The sequence below is a fragment of the Zalophus californianus genome, chromosome 9 (genome assembly GCF_009762305.2).
Source record: "Zalophus californianus isolate mZalCal1 chromosome 9, mZalCal1.pri.v2, whole genome shotgun sequence".
Classification (NCBI taxonomy): domain Eukaryota; kingdom Metazoa; phylum Chordata; class Mammalia; order Carnivora; family Otariidae; genus Zalophus; species Zalophus californianus.
In genome coordinates, this window is record NC_045603.1 from 126,570,487 (window position 1) to 126,589,559 (window position 19,073).

Consider the following 19,073-nt stretch of genomic DNA (forward strand, 5'->3'; position numbering starts at 1 on the left):
AAAAAAAAAAACCAAGGTGTTGGCAAGATTGTGTTTCTTCTGGAGACTAGCCATTTACTGGCTTTTTCCAGCTTCTAGAGGCTTTCTGCATTCATTGGACTTTGGTTCCTTCCTTACATCCCTTCAGACCTTTGCTTCCATTGTCACACCTCTTTCCCTAACTCTGACCAGCCTGCTGCCCTAAGGGCCCGAGTGATACTTTGGGCCCACCCAGATATTCTAGGATAATTTCCCATCTCAAGATCTTTAACTTAATCACATCTGCAAACTGTCTTTTGCTGTGTAAGGTACCATATGCACAGGTTTCAGGGAGAAGGGTGTATTTGGAGGCAATGCGGATGTCAGGGGATGTCTTGTATCACAGTAGGTTAAAAAAAAAAAAGCATTATCAGATTCAGAAGATCCCTTATGATCAGTACTGAGGCGTTTGCCAAATCTGAAAGAGGATGATAAAAAGCATGAGCAGAGGGGTTCAGATAAATGGCTTCAAAGTGGTGAGATGATCTCAAGCAACGCTGGGAAAGGCATAAAAAAAGTTTGCCAATCTTTCCTTCCTGTGATGTTTTAGCTCAAAAAGAAAAAAATGCTGAAGAAGCACAACATTGATTTAGGAAAACTAATGGAGCTTCACGGGTACAGATAGTTCTAGAAAACGGGAGCTGAAGTTGGATGAATTGATGGTTATGATCCCCATATCCAAAAATCTATTTAAAGGTCAGGGCTTATGAATGGTGACAAAAAAATCTAGTGAAAACATAGTTAAAATAGAAAGGGTGTCTTTCATCATTTAACCTCAAAGCACTCAAGACTCATGAATTTTGGGGACCTCCTATGTCTTACAGGTTAATTATTGCCTAGCTCATTAGCACTCGGGCTGTTTCTGCAGTGACTCCAAGCAGGACTGGAACAGGAATTGTCTAGATTGGGAACCCAGAAGCCAATCCTGGGACAAGGCTCCACATACAAGGAGCCGATTCAGGATGAAGGGAATCCCTGGCAGGGAGTGGGGGGAGTGGCAATGGAGGGAGACAGCCAATAGACTCTGTGATCCAGCCAGACACCGCTGCAGGGGACTGAAGCTTCATTCTGCTGGGAAACTGGGTGCCAGTGTAAAGCACACACCTCTGATGGATTCCTCTGAGGTACCGGGCAGCTGGAGCTTTTGAACACCTCCTCCCCATCAGTTATTCGTTGAGGGCTGCTCCCAAGGGCCAGAAGCCCTTGGCATTTCCAATCTACCCAGCAAGAGGCAAAGGACTCCAGAGACAAGAGAAAGCCCTCAGGCCACAAGAGGCAGATCTGACAGTTCAGAATGGTGGTCTTAGAAAGTGGTAAAGTCTGGGGGTGGGGGTAGGGAGTATGGAGCACTAACCTATACATAACTAGCCTCACCACTGGAATGGTTTCAGATGGGGCTGTCTCTTTCTGTGCATCATGGTTAGTCTACCTCATTTAAAATAATCAGAAGAACAGGACCAAGATGGATACAACTTTAATGCTTCTGCAATTATATTTTAGAACAGAACAGGATGGTTTCATGGTTTCATGGCTTTTGTGTTTCATAGCATTCAGCTGAAGTCTGCATTTTGAATTATTTTGTAAAATGACATTTACATGATGTAGAATGAAGCAATGAAGTCCTAAGTAATGACAAATAACACAAAGAACAAAGGCTAGTAAGCATAAATTTTTACTTTGTGGACTTCCTTGTCATCACACTCCCTCTGTTTGTTGTAGTAATAGAAAGTATTGTCCCTTCTCTGGAGTTTCTTCACGTATCCCGTCTCTGGCCAACGATCTACCTGCACATCAGAAACCAGAATACGAATTCCATGATGCTGGTTTTATTTTTATATAATAATTTACTAACAAATAGTTAACAGTATATCTCACATCCAAAAATTGAAGCATAAAATTAAATCTAAAAATACTTGAGCTCTCAAGAGAGTATTATACACACCTCAAACACATCCTAAGTTGTATCCTTATACTGCAAAATAGCTAATTTGGTGCTTGTCTCTAGATCCCAATTTCTAGATTTAAATTTCTACTCAGTGGCCAAGATAGGGGAAACATTCAAAACACTCAAAACTTTTTCTTACGTTTACAAATTATTTCAAACATTATTACTTCTTAATTTCTAAAAGTAATGCCCGAGGAGGAAATTAGGCTCAGGCCCCACTCTGAAAGCACTTGGCTGCTGAGTGTTGATGTCACACCAGTGACAAATGGAACCAGCTAGACTCAAGACACCTAAAGGTGCATATGCATTCCTCAAATCCATATCACAAGTTCAGCTTGAAAAAACAATTTTTTAAAGGATTTTATTTATTTATTTATTTATTTATTTATTTATTTATTTATTTATATTTGAGAGGAAGAGAGAGCACAAGCAGGGGGAGCATCAGGCAGAGGGAGAGTGAGAAGCAGGCTCCCTGCTGAACAAGGAGCCCGATGCGGGGCTCGATCCCAGGACCCTGGGATCATGACCTGAGCCAAAGGCAGACGCTTAACGACTGAGCCACCCAGGCGCCCCAAGATTTTATTTTATTTTTTTAAAAAAATCTCCACACCCAGTGTGGAGCTGCACCTTATAACCCTGAGATCAAGAGCCTCATGATCCACCAACTGAGCCATCCAGGTGCCCCTTGAAACCCAATTTTTAATAGAAATTTGAGGTCATGAATTTAATCCTCCACTATCTTTTCTTACCTTCTCCCCACTATTCTTTCTCATATGTCATATTGGTTTGCTTACTCTATTATTTGGCTTGACCTAGTTTGGACATTTTTCTCCCCGTCCTCTCCAAATTCATGTTCTACTTTCTGGATCATGATCAGGTCAATACATTTCTCTTGTTGTTTGGTATATTTCTTCTGGATTTTTTAAGATTTACTCTATCATTGTCAAAACCTGATCACTCACGTGTCATGGTCTAGATAATCGAACGCTCTTCACCACCATCTCTCCAGGCACCTTGTCACTTCTCATATGCACCATCCATAAATCATAACTTTCCACTGGGATAGGAATACATCATGAATACAAAGGAATGCATGGCCTTTGTTTTCTAACAGCACATTTTCTTTTTCTTGTGTTGTCTCCTTTATTTAAGAATTAATGAAAATAGGTAGCAATATATTGGATGAACCTTGGCAGGCTTTCTGACATTTACAGTATAGGCAAAAAATCAATGCTTCCTATCACTTAGGTCAAGCTTGCCTTTCATAGCTTCCATTGCCCCCAGCAGAGAAAGGAGGGTGTTCTCAAGACACCATTATAACTCTCTTCCTCTTGGGGCCAGGAGCAGGCTCTCTTTCATTTACTAGGGTCCTAAAAAGCATCTCATCCAGTGAAGAAATAGCCTCTGTATATGGGATGAGCCTCCAAGCAGCTGTATTTGTTCTGTGCTCATCAACCCTTAGTCATTTTAAATATCCCTTGTATTTTATAATTTTTTCTTCTTGGCCTTTCACTTGAGGACTCCCAGTCGATGGAAGAAAGCTTCACTCCTTTGAGTAGAACAGAGTGGAGTTGTATGGTTGTTAAGAGCAACTAGTGAGGTCAGTAAGCTCTAATAGTTTATGTGTCCCAAAAGGACATATGCTTCAGGTGAGGAAAGAGAAGTTTGCTCAAACCCTCCCCACCTCTGTACACTGGTAGAGACATACCAATCAAGGCAAGCATTCGGTTACCATCCTGGCCAACCTTCAAGGCCCTCTGCAAATGTCTCTGCGGGCATGAAGCCCTTTTGGAGGATTGTCCCCCAAAGGAAGCGATTTTGTCTTCCTCTAAATTCCTGCATCTTTTTTAAAGGCACACATATTTTGACTTGCATAAATTTGTACTGTTCATGTCATTATTAATCTTCTACTCCAAGATAATAAGAATAATAAAAGCTATCAATGATTAAACACTTATCTTTCATTCACTCAACAAATCATTAAGCACTACAATGTCAGGCACTTCAAACACGTGATTTCATTTAATTCCTGTAACTATTTTCTAAAGCAGACACTGCCATCACAATTCAACTGTTGAGCTCAGCCAAGTTAAGAGCACTGTTCAGGATTGCTCAGCCTGGGTGGCTCAGTCATTAAGCATCTGCCTTCGGCTCAGGTCATGATCCCAGGGTCCTGGGATCGAGTCCCACATCGGGCTCCCTGCTCGGCGGGAAGCCTGCTTCTCCCTCTCCCACGCTCCCTGCTTGTGTTCCCTCTCTTGCTGTCTCTCTCTCTGTTAAAAAATAAATAAAATAAAAAATCTTAATTAAAAAAAAAAAAGATTCTCTCCCTCTCTCCCTATGTCCCGCCCCCTGCTTGCTCGCTCTCCTCCCTGCCCTCAAAATAAATAAATAAATCTTAAAAAAAAAAAAAAAGAACAAGGTGAGGGTGTCACTTCTCACCATCCCTTTAAAAAAAAAAAATGAGAGAGAGGAGCCAGGATGCAGACCCTGGATAGATTCCAAATATGGTTCTCTTCCTACTGACCCAATCAATTTCTTGAGGTCAGGTACTCATATTTTTATCTCCTGAAGCACTTGGCACAGAAATTTGCATATGTTAGTGACAGGGTTGAGGGCATGCTGCCCCAGAATACGCCATTTTGGCATACTGATGGTTTCAAGTTAGAGTTACTTGAGAAACCGTTACATGAAGGACACTGACCCTCCTTTCTCCCATGTGAAAGGCACCCTCCCTGCACCTGGAGGTAGACAGACATCCTTATAACCACAGACAGAGAATTCAGAGCCAAGTGGACTGTGTAAATAAATTCTGCTTCATTTGCCCCCACTAATTAGTACTCAAGCCCAAGTTACTTTGTCTTGTCAGTTCTTCATACATTTATCATTTCTTTGTCTAAAAGGTATATAAATGGCCTGCTTTGGTCACTTCTTGGGTCTCATATCTTTGGGGCACCTGTATATATGAAATTAGATGAAATTTGTCTTTTCTCCTGTTAATCTGTCGTGGGTCAATTTCATTATTAGACCAGCCAAAAGAACAGGGGAAATTTTCTCCTTCCCAACAGTTTATATCCAGTTAGTTATACTGAAGTGAAATGCAAGACCTCTTCAAAATTGCCAAGTCATACAGTGAATAGGCTTGTTCTTCCCTACATCACACACACACACACACACTCCTCTCACTTTGTGGGACTTCCCCTTCAAGGAGGATCTTTGTGTTCTCTTAAATCTGATTTTATCTCAATCACATTATTGGGCATGGGAGTGTAATGCACAAATAAAGTCAGGAGTTGCTCTCTAATAGTTTTCTGTCACTTATAATCTCCATAATAAACAGAATCTAACCCCTTGATAATTCGGGATAAAAAAAAAAGAAACTGGAAAGAAGTAATAGTTACACAATAAACTGAATATCTGGCAATAGAATTACCCGGGTAAGGGAAAAAGACTCTGCTTTTGTGGTTATCATCAAAGCTTTATCTGGCAGAGCATGGTTGTTCAATAAAAGCTAGAAAGTTCTTAACCTTTCCATGCTGAGGGACCACCTCTCCCTCCAGTCTACCTGAAAACCACTCCTCTGGGCCTCAGTCTCCTCATCAGTAAAATAAGAGAATTGGAGTAGAGCTTCCTTTTAGTTATTCTCTGGTTCTTTGTTTGATTTTGATACTTTTCACTGAATATTTTGAGTTCAGGTTTGTAGAGACATCTTACCATAGCAACTTGTTTCACTTGTTTATATTCAATTTCATCCCGATATCCTGCTTGCTGAAATCTGTACAGATTTTCTATCTCTTCTGACCATTTTTTGGCACGACTTATTGATTTTGGTTTCACCTCAGAACTAGCCATGGCTACAGAGGTCTTATTGCCAAATATTTCTGAAAGATGTTAAAACAACATTAATAGATAGCATAATAGTGACAATTTTGAAAGTCCCTTTAAAAATGAACACAAGTGGAATTTTTAAAAACTTAGAGAGTTGAGAATCCTGTTACGTATATTAAATTTTAAACATTCAATTTCAAGATTGAGAAGGATTCATGCTCTACTTTGGAAATAAAATAAAATAAAACCTGAAAGATACATAGGGAACTGTTTATTTCTTCATCAAATAAAATTGTATTCAGAGAGTGATGTCCTAATTCTGGTGTCCTAGGCAATAGTATACACATTTCTGAAGTCACACTCTTATTTTTAACTACTCGGTAGATTGTCAAAATAGCTCACCACCATTCCATTTGATTATATTCAAAACTGCATCCCCCACTTTTTTTTTTCCTAAAAAGGGAATGTAAGATCAGTCTTCTCACTGTCTTCTTATTCTTCTTGCTGAGGAGCAATGTTTCCTCTCTTTCCATATCTTAACTACTTGGAGGCATCCAATCACTGCAGTTCATTCACTCAGGAGGTCACTGGGACCCTGCTCCTGTGACAGCCCCATGTGAAAAGACAGACGAACACAAAGTCCATGAAAGCTGTAAGACTGTATGACACTGAGATCATTGATTTTAAAACAATGTAAGCAGTCACCAGTAGCTTTTGAAGTTCAAATATTCAACTGAAGTACACGTAATTGTCTATTCACCAAACTTCTAGAGTCAGTTTTTCAAAGACATATCTTACAGTTGTTTTCTCAGAGTCATTTTATTACCAAAATATGTATCAGTTAACTGAAATAACATGCCCAGAATTTTCACCATGATTCCTTGAATCCATTCTTTTTTTTTTTTTAAGATTTTTATTTATTTATTTGACAGAGAGAGAAACACAGCGAGAGAGGGAACACAAGCAGGGGCAGAGGGAGAGGGAGAATCAGGCTTCCCGCGGAGCAGGGAGCCCGATGCGGGGCTTGATCCCAGGACCCTGGGCTCATGATCTGAGCTGAAGGCAGATGCTTAACGACTGAGCCACCCAGGTGCCCCCTTGCATCCATTCTTCTTTTAAAATATGTTTCTATTGGCTGAATAGAATACAGAGCTCATGAGTAGGACTTATAAATGATTTCTTGTTTTTAAATTTTTTTCAATTACAATGACAAATACTCATTACAGTACCACCCCCTTACCTGCACTTTCACTTTCTACCTCTGCTGCAGTCTGGAAGCAGATGTTCCTCATTCTGACCTATTCTCAGAAGGTCAGTGGTAGCCTAACGCTACATCACAATGCCTATGTCGTTCACCTTACTTCATCTCCTCATACAGGCATTTTATCCTACATTATCACAAAAATAGTGCAGGAAAATATATTTGGACAGGCCACATTCACATAACTTCAAAATATATTGTTATAATTGTTCTATTTTATTATTGTTTTAAACTTTATCATAGACATGTATATAGGAAAAAAACATAGAATATATAGGGTTTGGTACTATCCGTGGTTTGAGGCATCCAGTGGGGGGGTCTTGGAATGTATCCCCCATGGATAAGGGGGAATTAATGTGTGTTGAAAAGGTCAAGAAATACATTAAAGTACAAAAAAAGAAAAGTCAAAATAATCATCACACCAATTAGAAGTATCAATCCTTAACATCAGGTGAATATCATCTTAAACATAAGATGAGTTAGAAGGACAGACTTTAAAAGTTTTATAAAAAGAAATCTTACAATAAATGCTTTCACGAGTATAACAAATTTATCTCAGCCTGGATTTAACAGGGTGGGAAGTAGGAAATGGAAATAAAATTGATGGAATTGCTAAATTTCAGATAAATATTTCTTCAATGTGAAAGATGTGGCCTAAAATTTCCCTCATACTTAATAAAAATAGATTAATGGAGACTGTTAGGAGGCTAAGAGTCATTTGTTTGAATTTTATGTTATCAGTCATGTACAAGTACCAATCGGCTCTTCTATGAAAAATAAGGGAATTGGTTCTGTGCTTCCCCCTACCTCCTGTATATTTTTGTCACATTCTTACTTAACATTCTAAAGGTTGTGGTATTTACATTCCGTCCTGAAACCAAAATTCTCACAGTTGTTTGGGTTTAGCTCCAGATTTAAAGGAATTAAAATGAAGCCATTTGAGTTACACAGTTCACTCTGATGAAAGTAGCAGCTACCCAAATGGATATATCATTACTATTGTTTGCATTTTTTTCATCGTGCATACCAATATGTATATTGACTAGACCAAAGAAAATTAAGGCATTGTTAATATTTGACTTTTTAAAAACTTTTGACCTTTATTTATTAATTTAGGTTTAGACTCATGTTGTATTTTAAGGCAATATGTTGTTATGTTATTGTACGAATTTATGTAAAATTTGGATTACCCGACAAAACAATAAGTGAGCCATATTTCAGTGAAACGCTTGCCCTTCATTTCCATTCATTTTATTTATTTTTATTTTTTGTTATTTTAAAATATTTATTTATTTATGGTTTCTTTTTTTTAGTTTTAAATACAATGAATTAACATATAGTGTATAATTAGTTTCAGAGGTAGAGTTCAGTGATTCATCAGTCTTATATAACATCCAGTGCTCATTACATCATGTACACTCCTTAATGTCTGTCACCCAGCTACCCCGTTCCCCCACACTCCTTCCCAGCACCCCTCAGTTTGTTTCCCATGATTAAGAGTTTCTTGTGGTTTGTCTCCCTCTCTGATTTCGTCTTGTTTTATTTTTCCCTCCCTTCCCCTATGATCCTTTGTTTTGTTTCATAAATTTCACATATGATGAAATCATATGGTAATTGTCTTTCTCTGATTGACTTATTTCACTTAGCATTATACCCTCTAGTTCCATCCATGTCATGGCAAATGGCAAGATTTCTTTTTTTTTAGATGGCTGAGTAATATTCCATTGTATATACACACACCACATTTTCTTTATCTGTTCATCTGTTGATGAACACATGGGTTCTTTCCATAGTTTGGCTATTGTAGACATTGCTGCTCTAAACATTGGGGTGCGGGTGTCCCTTGGGTCACTACATTTGTATCTTTGGGGTAAATCCCTAGTAGTGCAATTGCTGGGTCATAGGGTAGCTCTATTTTCAACTTTTTTTTTTTTAAAGATTTTATTTTATTTATTTGACAGAGACACAGCGAGAGAGGAAACACAAGCAAGGGGAGTGGCAGAGGGAGGGGGAGAAGCAGGCGTCCCGTGGAGCAGGGAGCCTGATGTGGGGCTTGATCCCAGGACCCTGGGACCATGACCTGAGCCGAAGGCAGATGCTTAACCATCTGAGCCACCCAGGGGCCCCTATTTTCAACTTTTTGAGGAACCTCCATACTGTTTTCCAGAGTGGCTGCACCAGCTTGCATTCCCACCAACAGTGTAGGAGGGCTTCCCTTTCTCTACATCCTTGCCAACATCTGTCATTTCCTGACTTGTTAATTTTAGCCATTCTGACCCATGTGAGGTGGTATCTCATTGTGGTTTTAATTTGTATTTCCCTGATGCCAAGTGATGTTGAGCATTTTTCCATGTGTCTGTTGGTCATTGGGATGTCTTCTTTGGAAAAATGTCTATTCATGTCTTCTGCCCATTTCTTGACTGGATTATTTGTTCTTTGAGTGTTGAGTTTGATAAATTCTTTATAGATTTTGGATACTAGCCCTTTATCTGATAAGACATTTACAAATATCTTCTCCCATTCTGTAGGTTGTCTTTTGGTTTTGTCAACTGTTTCCTTTGCTGTGCAAAAACTTTTTACCTTTTTTTTAAGATCTTATTTATTTATTTATTTGACAGACAGAAACACAGCGAGAGAGGGAACACAAGCAGGGGGAGTGGGAGAGGGAGAAGCAGGCTTCCCACTGAGGGGGGAGCCCGATGTGGGGCTCGATCCCAGGACCCTGGGCCACCCAGGCGCCCCCAAAACTTTTTATCTTGATGAAGTCCCAATAGTTCATTTTTGCCTTTGTTTCCATTGCCTTTCGAGATGTGTCTAGCAAGAAGTTGCTGTGGCCTAGGTTGAAGAGATTGCTGCCTATGTTCTCTCTAGGATTTTGATGGATTCCTGTCTCACATTTAGGTCTTTCAACCATTTTGAGTCTATTTTTGTGTGTGGTGTAAGAAAATGGTCCAGTTTCATTCTTCTGCATGTTGGCTGTCCAATTTTCCCAACATCATTTGTTGAAGAGACTTTTTTCCATTAGATAGCTTTCCTGCTTTGTCGAAGATTAGTTGACCATAGAGTTGAGGGTCCATTTCTGGGTTCTCTATTCTGTTCCATTGATCTATGTGTCTGTTTTTGTGCCAGTACCATACTGTCTTGATGATTACAGCTTTGTAATATAGCTTGAAGTCCAGAATTGTGATGCCATCAACTTTGGTTTTCTTTTTCAATATTCCTTTGGCTATTCAAGGTCTTTTCTTGTTCCATACAAATTTTAGGATGATTTGTTCCAGCTCTGTGAAAAAAGTTGATGATATTTTGAATGTGTAGATTGCTCTAGGTAGCATAGACATTTTAACAACATTTTTTTTTCCAATCCATGAGCATGGAACATTTTTCCATTTCTTTATGTCGTCCTCAATTTCTTTCATGAGTGTTCTATAGTTTTCTGAGAACAGATCCTTTGCCTCTTTGGTTAGGTTTATTCTTAGGTGTCTTATGATTTTGGGTGCAATTGTAAATAGGATTGACTCCCTAATTTCTCTTTCTTCTGTCTCCTTAGTGTATAGAAATGCAACTGATTTCTGTGCATTGATTTTATAATCTGCCACGGTGCTGAATTCCTGTATGAGTTCTAGCAATTTGGGGTGGATTCTTTTGGGTTTTCAACATAGAGTATAATATCTGTAAAGAGTGAGAGTTTGACTTCTTTGCCAATTCAACTTCTTTGCCTTTTCTTTCTTTTTGATGTCTGATTGCTGAGGCTAGGGCTTGCATGCAGTACTATGTTGAACAACAGTGGTGAGAGTGGACATCCCTGTTGTGTTCTTGACCTCAGGGGAAAAGCTCTCAGATTTTCCCCATTGAGAATGATATTCCCTGTGGGCTTTGTGAATATGACTCTTATGATAGTGAGGTACGTTCCCTGTTTCCCTACACTGTGAAGAGTTTTAATCAAGAAAGGATAATGTAGTTTGTCAAATGCTTTTTCTGCATCTGTTGAGAGGATCATATGGTTCTTGTCCTTTCTTTTATTGATGTAGTGTATCACATTGCTTGATTTGTGGATGTTGAATCACCCGTACAGCCCAGGAATAAATCCCACTTGGTCATGGTGAATAATCCTTTTAATGTACTGTTGGATCCTATTGGCTAGTATCTTGGTGAGAATTTTGGCATCCATGTTCATCAGGGATATTCGTCTGTAATTCTTTTTGGTGGAGTCTTTTTCTGGTTTTAGGATCAAGGTAATGCTGGCCTCATAGAAAGAGTTTGGAAGTTTTCCTTCCGTTTCTATTTTTTGAAACAGCTTCAGAGGAAGAGGTATTAATTCTTTAAACGTTTGGTAGAGTTCCCCTGGGAAGCCATCCAGCCTTGGACTCTTGTTTGTTGGGAGACTTTTGATTACTAATTCAATTTCCTTGCTGGTTATGGGTCTGTTCCAAGTTTTTTATTTCTTCCTGTTTCAGTTTTGGTAGTTTATGCATCTCTAGGAATGCAACCATTTCTTCCAGATTGCCTAATTTGTTGGCATATAGTTGCTAATAGTATGTTCTTATAATTGTTTGTATTTCTTTGGAGTTGGTTGTGAGCTCTCCTCTTTCATTCATGATTTCATTTATTTGGGTCCTTTCTCTTCTTTTTGATAAGTCTGGCCAGGGGTTTATTGATCTTATTAATTCTTTCAAAGAACAACCTCCTAGTTTTATTGATTTATTCTACTATTCTTTTGGTTTCTATTTCATTCCATTCATTTCAATGGGAGGTTCACTGCTTTGTTGCTGCACACTAGATAGGACCAACAGTGAGTTGGACATATGTGGTACAGCCTGACAATCCATTAACATATACAACTATATATAACCTATTTTTTCATAGAAAAATGACACTAAGAAACATGAGAGGAAAAAAGGTGCAAATTTGCTGTATAAAAAGACTTTCAGAATTAGTTATGCTTGTTATATGAATTTTGGCTGTATTATATTGCTTTTATAGATGAAGCACATTTTCTAAAAGTAGTGGCACAATCATACTTTTTGTTTTACCCATTTTTGCTTTTTGATACATAACAGAATACTTTTATATACTCGTATTCATTCAAAAAGTACTTTCCTGAAGGTCGTCTATGTAACCTTTTGCCACTTTTAAACAAAACAATCATGTCAACTATAAATATAAAAATGCTTTCAACAAGGGTGCCTAGGAGGCTCAGTTGGTTAAGCATCTGCCTTCAGCTCAGGTCATGATCTCATGGGTCCTGGGACTGAGTCCTGTGTCGGGCTTCCCGCTAAGGGGGGAGTCTGCTTCTCCCTCTCCCTTTGTCCCTCCCTGCCTCGTGCTCTCTCTCTCTCTCAAATAAATAAAATCTTTTAAAAAAATTTAAAAATGCTTTCAACAGAAGAACTGTTCAACAGACGAGTTAAGCTATTGGAGAAAAAAAATATTTTTTTACTCAGTAGAAATATGTATCCTCTAGACATATTACGCATTTCAAAACTTTGTTTTCCCACAATAGCTAAAGGGAACATAAATGCATTTTCATCATAATAGGAAGCCCTGTGGTTACTGTAACTACACTATATAGCAGTGGTGCAAATCCCACCCCCCCAACTTTTTTGTCTCTCTTTTAACTTACTTTCTACTTATTAAAAACAGAATGAGACTAAAATTGGGAAAGATCAACTTACAATTTTTCTATTAAATATTTCAGTAATCCTGGGAAATTCGGTGGCAATATTAATCCCGCTAGTAACATTCAGCACTTTGAAATTTAGTGGTTTACTTTGCTGAGAGTTGTGGCAAAAAATAAGTACTATAAAACACGTCTGATTTTTATAATACTAAGTTATAGCTACAGAAACAGGAAATGGCAATGGCCTGACTTTCTAGTTTTGTGAAAATCTAATTTTATTAAACAGTATTAGGTTTATATAGGTATTTTAAACCCAGCAGTATCAAACCCTTGACGATCTAAGGTTTTAATCTGACAGTAGAAGCCTTTGATGTACCAGTCATCTCAAACTCCCTTCTATGCAAAGGTCCTTTTCACTTCCTTGTTCGCTCTGAAAAGTGCTTTGTACCTTTAGTCGTATTAAAACCCCAAGAGCATTAGTATTCCTTCCATTTCTGTACCTATTTTACTGTTCCTAGACGCATCAGGATATGGCAAAGGAGCCAATCAGTTAACATCCCTGGGCTTGTTTCCCGAGCAGTGAAAAGGTCTCATTATAAGGTCTTTTTCGTCCGCACACTTCCCTTCCCAAAGTTTTTGGGGGGTCAGCTGAAAAACAAAACTGGTTTCCCAAATATGCCTTTGTAGTCCATGGTCTGGGTGTGCTAATCTGCATCTGTGCAGCGTAAAGCCACTCCATGCCTTCTCCAGTCCCTCAAGCCTTTCTTCTTACAGAAATCACCAATTCTGTATGTGAGGTAAAATCTGCCACATAAGGCTGAGCCGGAGAAAGCATTTTGAAAACTGGGGGTCAAATGACTGGTCCGCAGGAGAACTCTGAAAGGAGACCCCAGAATACATCAAGCCTCAGGGGGCGGGGCTCAGCCTGGAAGCTACTGGAAAATCAGATTCTGAAACTCAGGGGGTAGCAAATAAAGACCGTAGCTAATCCAGAAAATAAATAAGCAAGAAAATCAAATCGGGCGCCTGGGTGGCTCAGTTGGTTAAGCGACTGCCTTCGGCTCAGGTCATGATCCTGGAGTCCCGGGATCGAGTCCCACATCGGGCTCCCTGCTCAGCAGGGAGTCTGCTTCTCCCTCTGACCCTCCCTGCTCTCATGCTATCTCTCATTCTCTCTCTCTCAAATAAATAAAATCTTAAAAAAAAAAGAAAAAATCAAATCTCAGAAATCACAAAGGCATGCCGGAGCGGAAGGGGCGGAGCCGAGGCTTCCGGGGCCGGCCCGGGCAGGCTCAGGGGAGGGGGCGGACCGACCGTTCAAGGCCCTTCGGGACGTGTCCACCCACCGCCCCCCCTCGGTCCAGCTCTCCGTGGTTACCCTCAATGGCCGATCTGGAGAGGCCGAGGCACCCCGCCCGGGAGCTCGCAGGAGAGCGCGGCGGTGCTCGAGTTCTCCACTCAGGAATCCGTGGGCTGGGCAGCGAGAGGCCAAGTGTCGCGCCTCGGCGACCCTCCCGTCTCCTAGCAACGCACGGCGCCGCGGAGCGCCCAGCTCCGGCCCCGCCCCCTGCGAGCGGGCCCTTGTGCGCAGGTGCGAGGGCTGGGCTGGGCGGCCTGCCCAGTTTGGAGCGTCAAAGCCGAAGCTGGGATGGGAAGCTCGCAGGGGCTGACCATTAAGCAGAGGAATCGGGCAGAATGTGTTATTTGCTTCTTCAGTACCAGACAGAATTCCGTTGGCGATTTTGGTTCCTGGGAGAAGGTACCTCCTATCTGTCCCACCCCATTTCTCATTTTGTTGAAATTAAATGAACCGGTCAATTCACAGGTTAGAGCTTAGTGCCTGACAATTAGTGAACCTACAATAAACAACCTCCATAACTTAAATGACCTTTCTCTATCATTACCTTTATCCGTATATTTAAAATACTATCGATTTACTTATAACTCCCAAATTTATTTCCTCAGCTCAGATCTCTCTCTGAATTCCAGACTTGTATATGCAACCTATATTCAACATCCACCTAGTTGTCTCAAACAACCCCCTTCCAAACGTCCCCTCCCCAGCCTGCCCCTTCCACAATCTTCCCCCGTCAGTAAATGGCTCCTAGAGTCCACTCTTTGTCTTGCCCTCCTTATCCGTCACTGTTGGCTTTTCTGTTCCCAGCGAGGTCAAGCCACCATCATTTTACCCCACTCTGGTTATTGCAATAATCCCCAACAGGTCTCTCTGGTTCCCCCCTAGTCTATTCTCAACACAACAATCTGTGCAATCCGTTTAAAACATAATTTAGACTGGGGCGCCTGGGTGGCCCAGTTGGTTGGGCGACTGCCTTCGGCTCAGGTCATGATCCTGGAGTCCCGGGATCGAGTCCCACATTGGGCTCCCTGCTTAGCGGGGAGTCTGCTTCTCCCTCTGACCCTCTTCCCTCTCGCGCTATCTCCCATTCTCTCTCTCTCAAATAAATAAATCTTAAAAAAAATAAAACATAACTTAGACTGTATCATTTCTCTGCTCACAGTCTTGCAATGGCTCCCCATCTTACAGAGTAAAAAACCAACAAAACCTTACAAGGGTTGCATACAATTCTTCTTCCCTTGCTCTGGTGCCCTGGATCACTCTGCTCCAGCCACACTGATCTCCTGGCTGTTCCTGGCCCAGCTTCCACATTGAGGCCTTTGTTCTGGCTACTGCATCATGCTCTCTATCCCCCTTACTACGTTCTAGTGTTTTCTGTCCACAGCCCTTATCATCACCTATTATACTACTTAAATAGCTTCCTTCTTAATTTTATTGTTTCTCTTCTGCAAGAACATAATTTCCATAAAGACAGGTTTTGTTGACCAAATTTCTAGAACAGTACCTAGCACACAGTAGGTGCCAAAGCAATGTATTTCGAATGAATATCTTTCACCACCATGGCCACTAGGAAGCAGTATAGCATCGCGTCTAAAGCATGACCTTGCATTTGGATCTGGTTTCTACTACTTAGTTGTCACATGACTTCGTGCAAATTACTGAACCTCACTTTCCTTAACTGTAAAGACAAAAAGTGTACCTATCTGTTGGGGTAGTTGTGAGGATGAAATAACAAATAGAAACCATATAGGAGAGCACCTAGAACTGTATAAATGATAGACATGATTTCCACTAGAATGTACACTCCGTTGCCACATAGGTTTTTCTCTGCTTTGCTCGCTGATGTATCTTTAATGTCTAGAACAGTGTGCAGCACATAGTGGATGGTCAGGGACTATTTGTTGAGTGAATAAATGAATCCACACCATCACATTTTTTTGAATATTCTGGCAGGTTCCTATCCAGACGTCCTGCCTCAGAACTGCCTAAGTGCTCTTTCAAACTTCAATCCAGGGGCTTGCAAACTTAAGCATCAATCAGAGTCCCCTGGAGAGTGTGTTAAAACAGATTGCTGGAGAGTTCTGATTTAGTAAGTCTGGGCTGCAGGAGAGATTTTGCATTTCTAACAGGTTCCCAAATACTGTTAGTGATGCTCTTCCAGGGCCCACACATTGAGAAACACTGTTCTGATCTCACTTGTCACTCTTTTGTTTCAAACCACCCAGGCTTCTTGCTGTCACTCAAGTTAACGTTTGAACTATTTGGCTTGGTGTGTAAGGCCCTCGTGGTCTGGTCCCTTAGCTGGTTTAGCCTTGACTCCCCCTGGTAAGTCCCTATTATTTCATTCCTTTTGATCGCAGTGCTTTGGTTAAAAGGAACTATTTGCAGTGTGCAGACTGAATAAAAGCTCATTCCTGGGACGGCAGCTGTTCCTGGGCCCAGAAGCTGAACTTGAGTTTACCTTCTCTGCTAAGTTTTTCTTTCTCCTTGCAGAATTGAGCTCTTCTTCTTGGTCTCCACACTGCATTCTGAGCAGGCTTCCAATAAAGCACTGTAAAACATCTTGCATTTATTTGCACGAGTTTCTACTTCTGCCAGACTGTAGGTCTTGTGCCAAGGCTGATTCCTTTATGTATATCTGAGTTCAAGCACAGGGTCTGGCACTTAGTGGATGCCCAGTAAATAATAATAAAAGCTAATATGTATTGAACACTTACCGTTTTCTGGGACTTTGGGTAGACTTTAGTTTGTCTTAGTTGAATAATAACACTTTAATCCATCAGAGGGTTGAGGGTAGGAGGTGTGAAGAAGAGATATTGGTGATGGAGATGTATATGAAACTAACGCAAAATAAACATACATTTTGATTTTTCAAAGCCAGCTTCTGTTATGTGAGTTAGCCATGCAGTGTCTTCTTCACTCCTCTAGAGAAGGGATATCCTTGCCAATCTTGTTCACTTTGTCCACATTCTCCCATACCCTCTCCAAACATTTTGAAAACAAATCCATTGAGCGATAATTGAAATGCAATAACTAGCACATACTTAACAGCCTATAATTTTTTTTGAAGATTTTATTTATTTATTTATTTGACAGAGAGAGAGCAAGAGCAGGAACACAAGCAGGGAGAGTGTGAGAGGGAGAAGCAGGCTTCCCGCCCAGCAGGGAGCCCGATGTGGGGCTTGATCCCAGGACCCTGGGATCATAACCTGAGCCGACGGCATAAAGTTAATGGCTGAGCCACCCAGCCGCCCCAACAGCCTATAATTTGATAAGTTTTGACATATGCATATACCTGTGAAATCATCACCACAATCAAGTTAATGAACCTGTTTCCTGTTTCCCCAACCAACTACTGACTTGCTTTCTGTCACTTTGGATCAGTTCCCACTTTCCATAATTTTTTTTAAATTTTTATTTATTTCTTTGACAGAGAGAGACACAGTGAGAGAGGGAACACAAGCAGGGGGAGTGGGAGAGGGAGAAGCAGACTCCCCACTGAGCAGGGAGCCCGATGTGGGACTCGATCCCAGGACCCTGGGATCATGACCTGACCCGAAGGCAGACTCTTAATGACTGAGCCACCCAGGCGCCCCACACTTTCCATAATTTTATATAAGTGGAATTATACAATATGATCTCAGACTTCCAGCTTCCAGAACTCCGAGACAATTAAATTTCTGTTGTGTAAGTCACCCAGTCTGTGGTGCAAACAATACACTTTTTAAAAACATATGTTATCTCCTTGTATATTTCCTCATGTGACATTTTATGTCCATTATTCTGAAGGAATAGCATAGAATATAGTAAATTTATAACATAATTTAGATTGACAACAGTTTATAAGTGAAGAAAAATATATCCTGTAGTGATTTCCCAACAGACTTATACCTACCTCAATAACGAATTTTTTGGTATTTAACATACACTTGGTAGCAGTTTTCAGTGCCTTTAAGACTGAACACATCAGGGACTTAGCAAGTCCGAAGAGCTTAGAATTGCAGAAAGATTCCCAAGTGTGCGATGAGGAAGCAGATCGTAGCTGATGTTGTTGACTACATTTCCGTTTTCTTTATTAGCAGCCACAGGAGGAATTTCTCTTGGGATTCAGTATCCAGAAAATTTGACTTCTCCTGAAAATCTGGTCTATTTGTGTCTTTTGGATGCGTAAGGCTAGTAAGGGATTGTGGCTTCCTCTAGAAAAGCCAGATAACTGGCTCACGTCTTTCAACAGCGTGTGCACGTCTGTGGGCTGTGCTTGCCCGTCTTCGCCGTTTTCTGACCTATCTTTTATCCCTAACCCTATTTCTCTTTACTCTGTCATACTGTATCCGTTGTGGAAAGAAGAGAGGATAAATAAGTGGATGGATAAGCATATGAATATTACCTTGACCTGCCTTGCCAGGAGTTCCAAATCTTGTCAGAGGTAGACACACCAGATTCTCCAGATCCCAGTCTCGCTGCAGAATTTGTTGTTGGGTATAGACAGCTTAGCCCTCCTTTATTCTAAGACAAACCATCTTATACCAAATCAAAGCCGTTGGCAATAGTATACTGGCAGAATGCTCTAAAGATTATGATGTCTATACCGCTCCCACTCTGCCTCGTCTTCCTCCCTTGCTTTTTCTTCACCTTATGAGAAATCTGTATTTGAATAGAATTCTGAGTACCCTGGCTGCAGGAAAATGCTGATGTTCGGTGAGGGTGGCACTCTGATTCTTGATTCCACCACTTGAAAGTCATTGTTCTTGGATTTTCCCCCCCACATTATTTTGTGTCTTTGTGGAAACATTTGTTTACCATATTCTGCAGATGTGTTGTCTCCAAATGGATTGAAAACCTACCTGAAGGCACATCTTAGTCATCTATGTAATAACTACAAGGCTTATTATAATGGTATGCGCAAAGCAACACCTCAAGAGTGTTTGAGTTGTTTCTGATTATTAATATTGTGGTGTTTAAGGAGACTTGCTGGGAAGGGGTCCAATAAATACCCTCCAGTGAGGGACACCTGGGTGGCTCAGTCTGTTAAGGGTCTTCCTTCAGC

The 19,073-nt window shown here is 40.6% G+C and overlaps 1 protein-coding gene across 3 annotated transcripts; it reads right to left on the minus strand.

Moving 5' to 3' along the window:
- Window positions 1-1,482: 1,482 nt before the first annotated feature.
- Window positions 1,483-14,202, minus strand: MEIG1 (meiosis/spermiogenesis associated 1). 3 transcript variants are annotated; one of them, XM_027595061.2, is made up of 4 exons: window positions 14,048-14,202; window positions 6,194-6,392; window positions 5,678-5,844; window positions 1,483-1,802 (listed from the first exon to the last, which is right to left on the minus strand). In XM_027595061.2, the coding sequence occupies exons 3-4, from the start codon at window positions 5,813-5,815 to the stop codon at window positions 1,674-1,676; spliced, it is 267 nt and encodes an 88-aa protein (XP_027450862.1). In that variant the 5' UTR covers window positions 5,816-5,844; window positions 6,194-6,392; window positions 14,048-14,202; the 3' UTR covers window positions 1,483-1,673. The 3 variants fall into 3 exon arrangements, with proteins under 3 accessions (XP_027450862.1, XP_027450863.1, XP_027450864.1); XM_027595062.1 differs by lacking the exon at window positions 14,048-14,202 and adding an exon at window positions 7,032-7,089; XM_027595063.2 differs by lacking the exon at window positions 6,194-6,392.
- Between the last annotated feature and the right edge of the window lie 4,871 nt (window positions 14,203-19,073).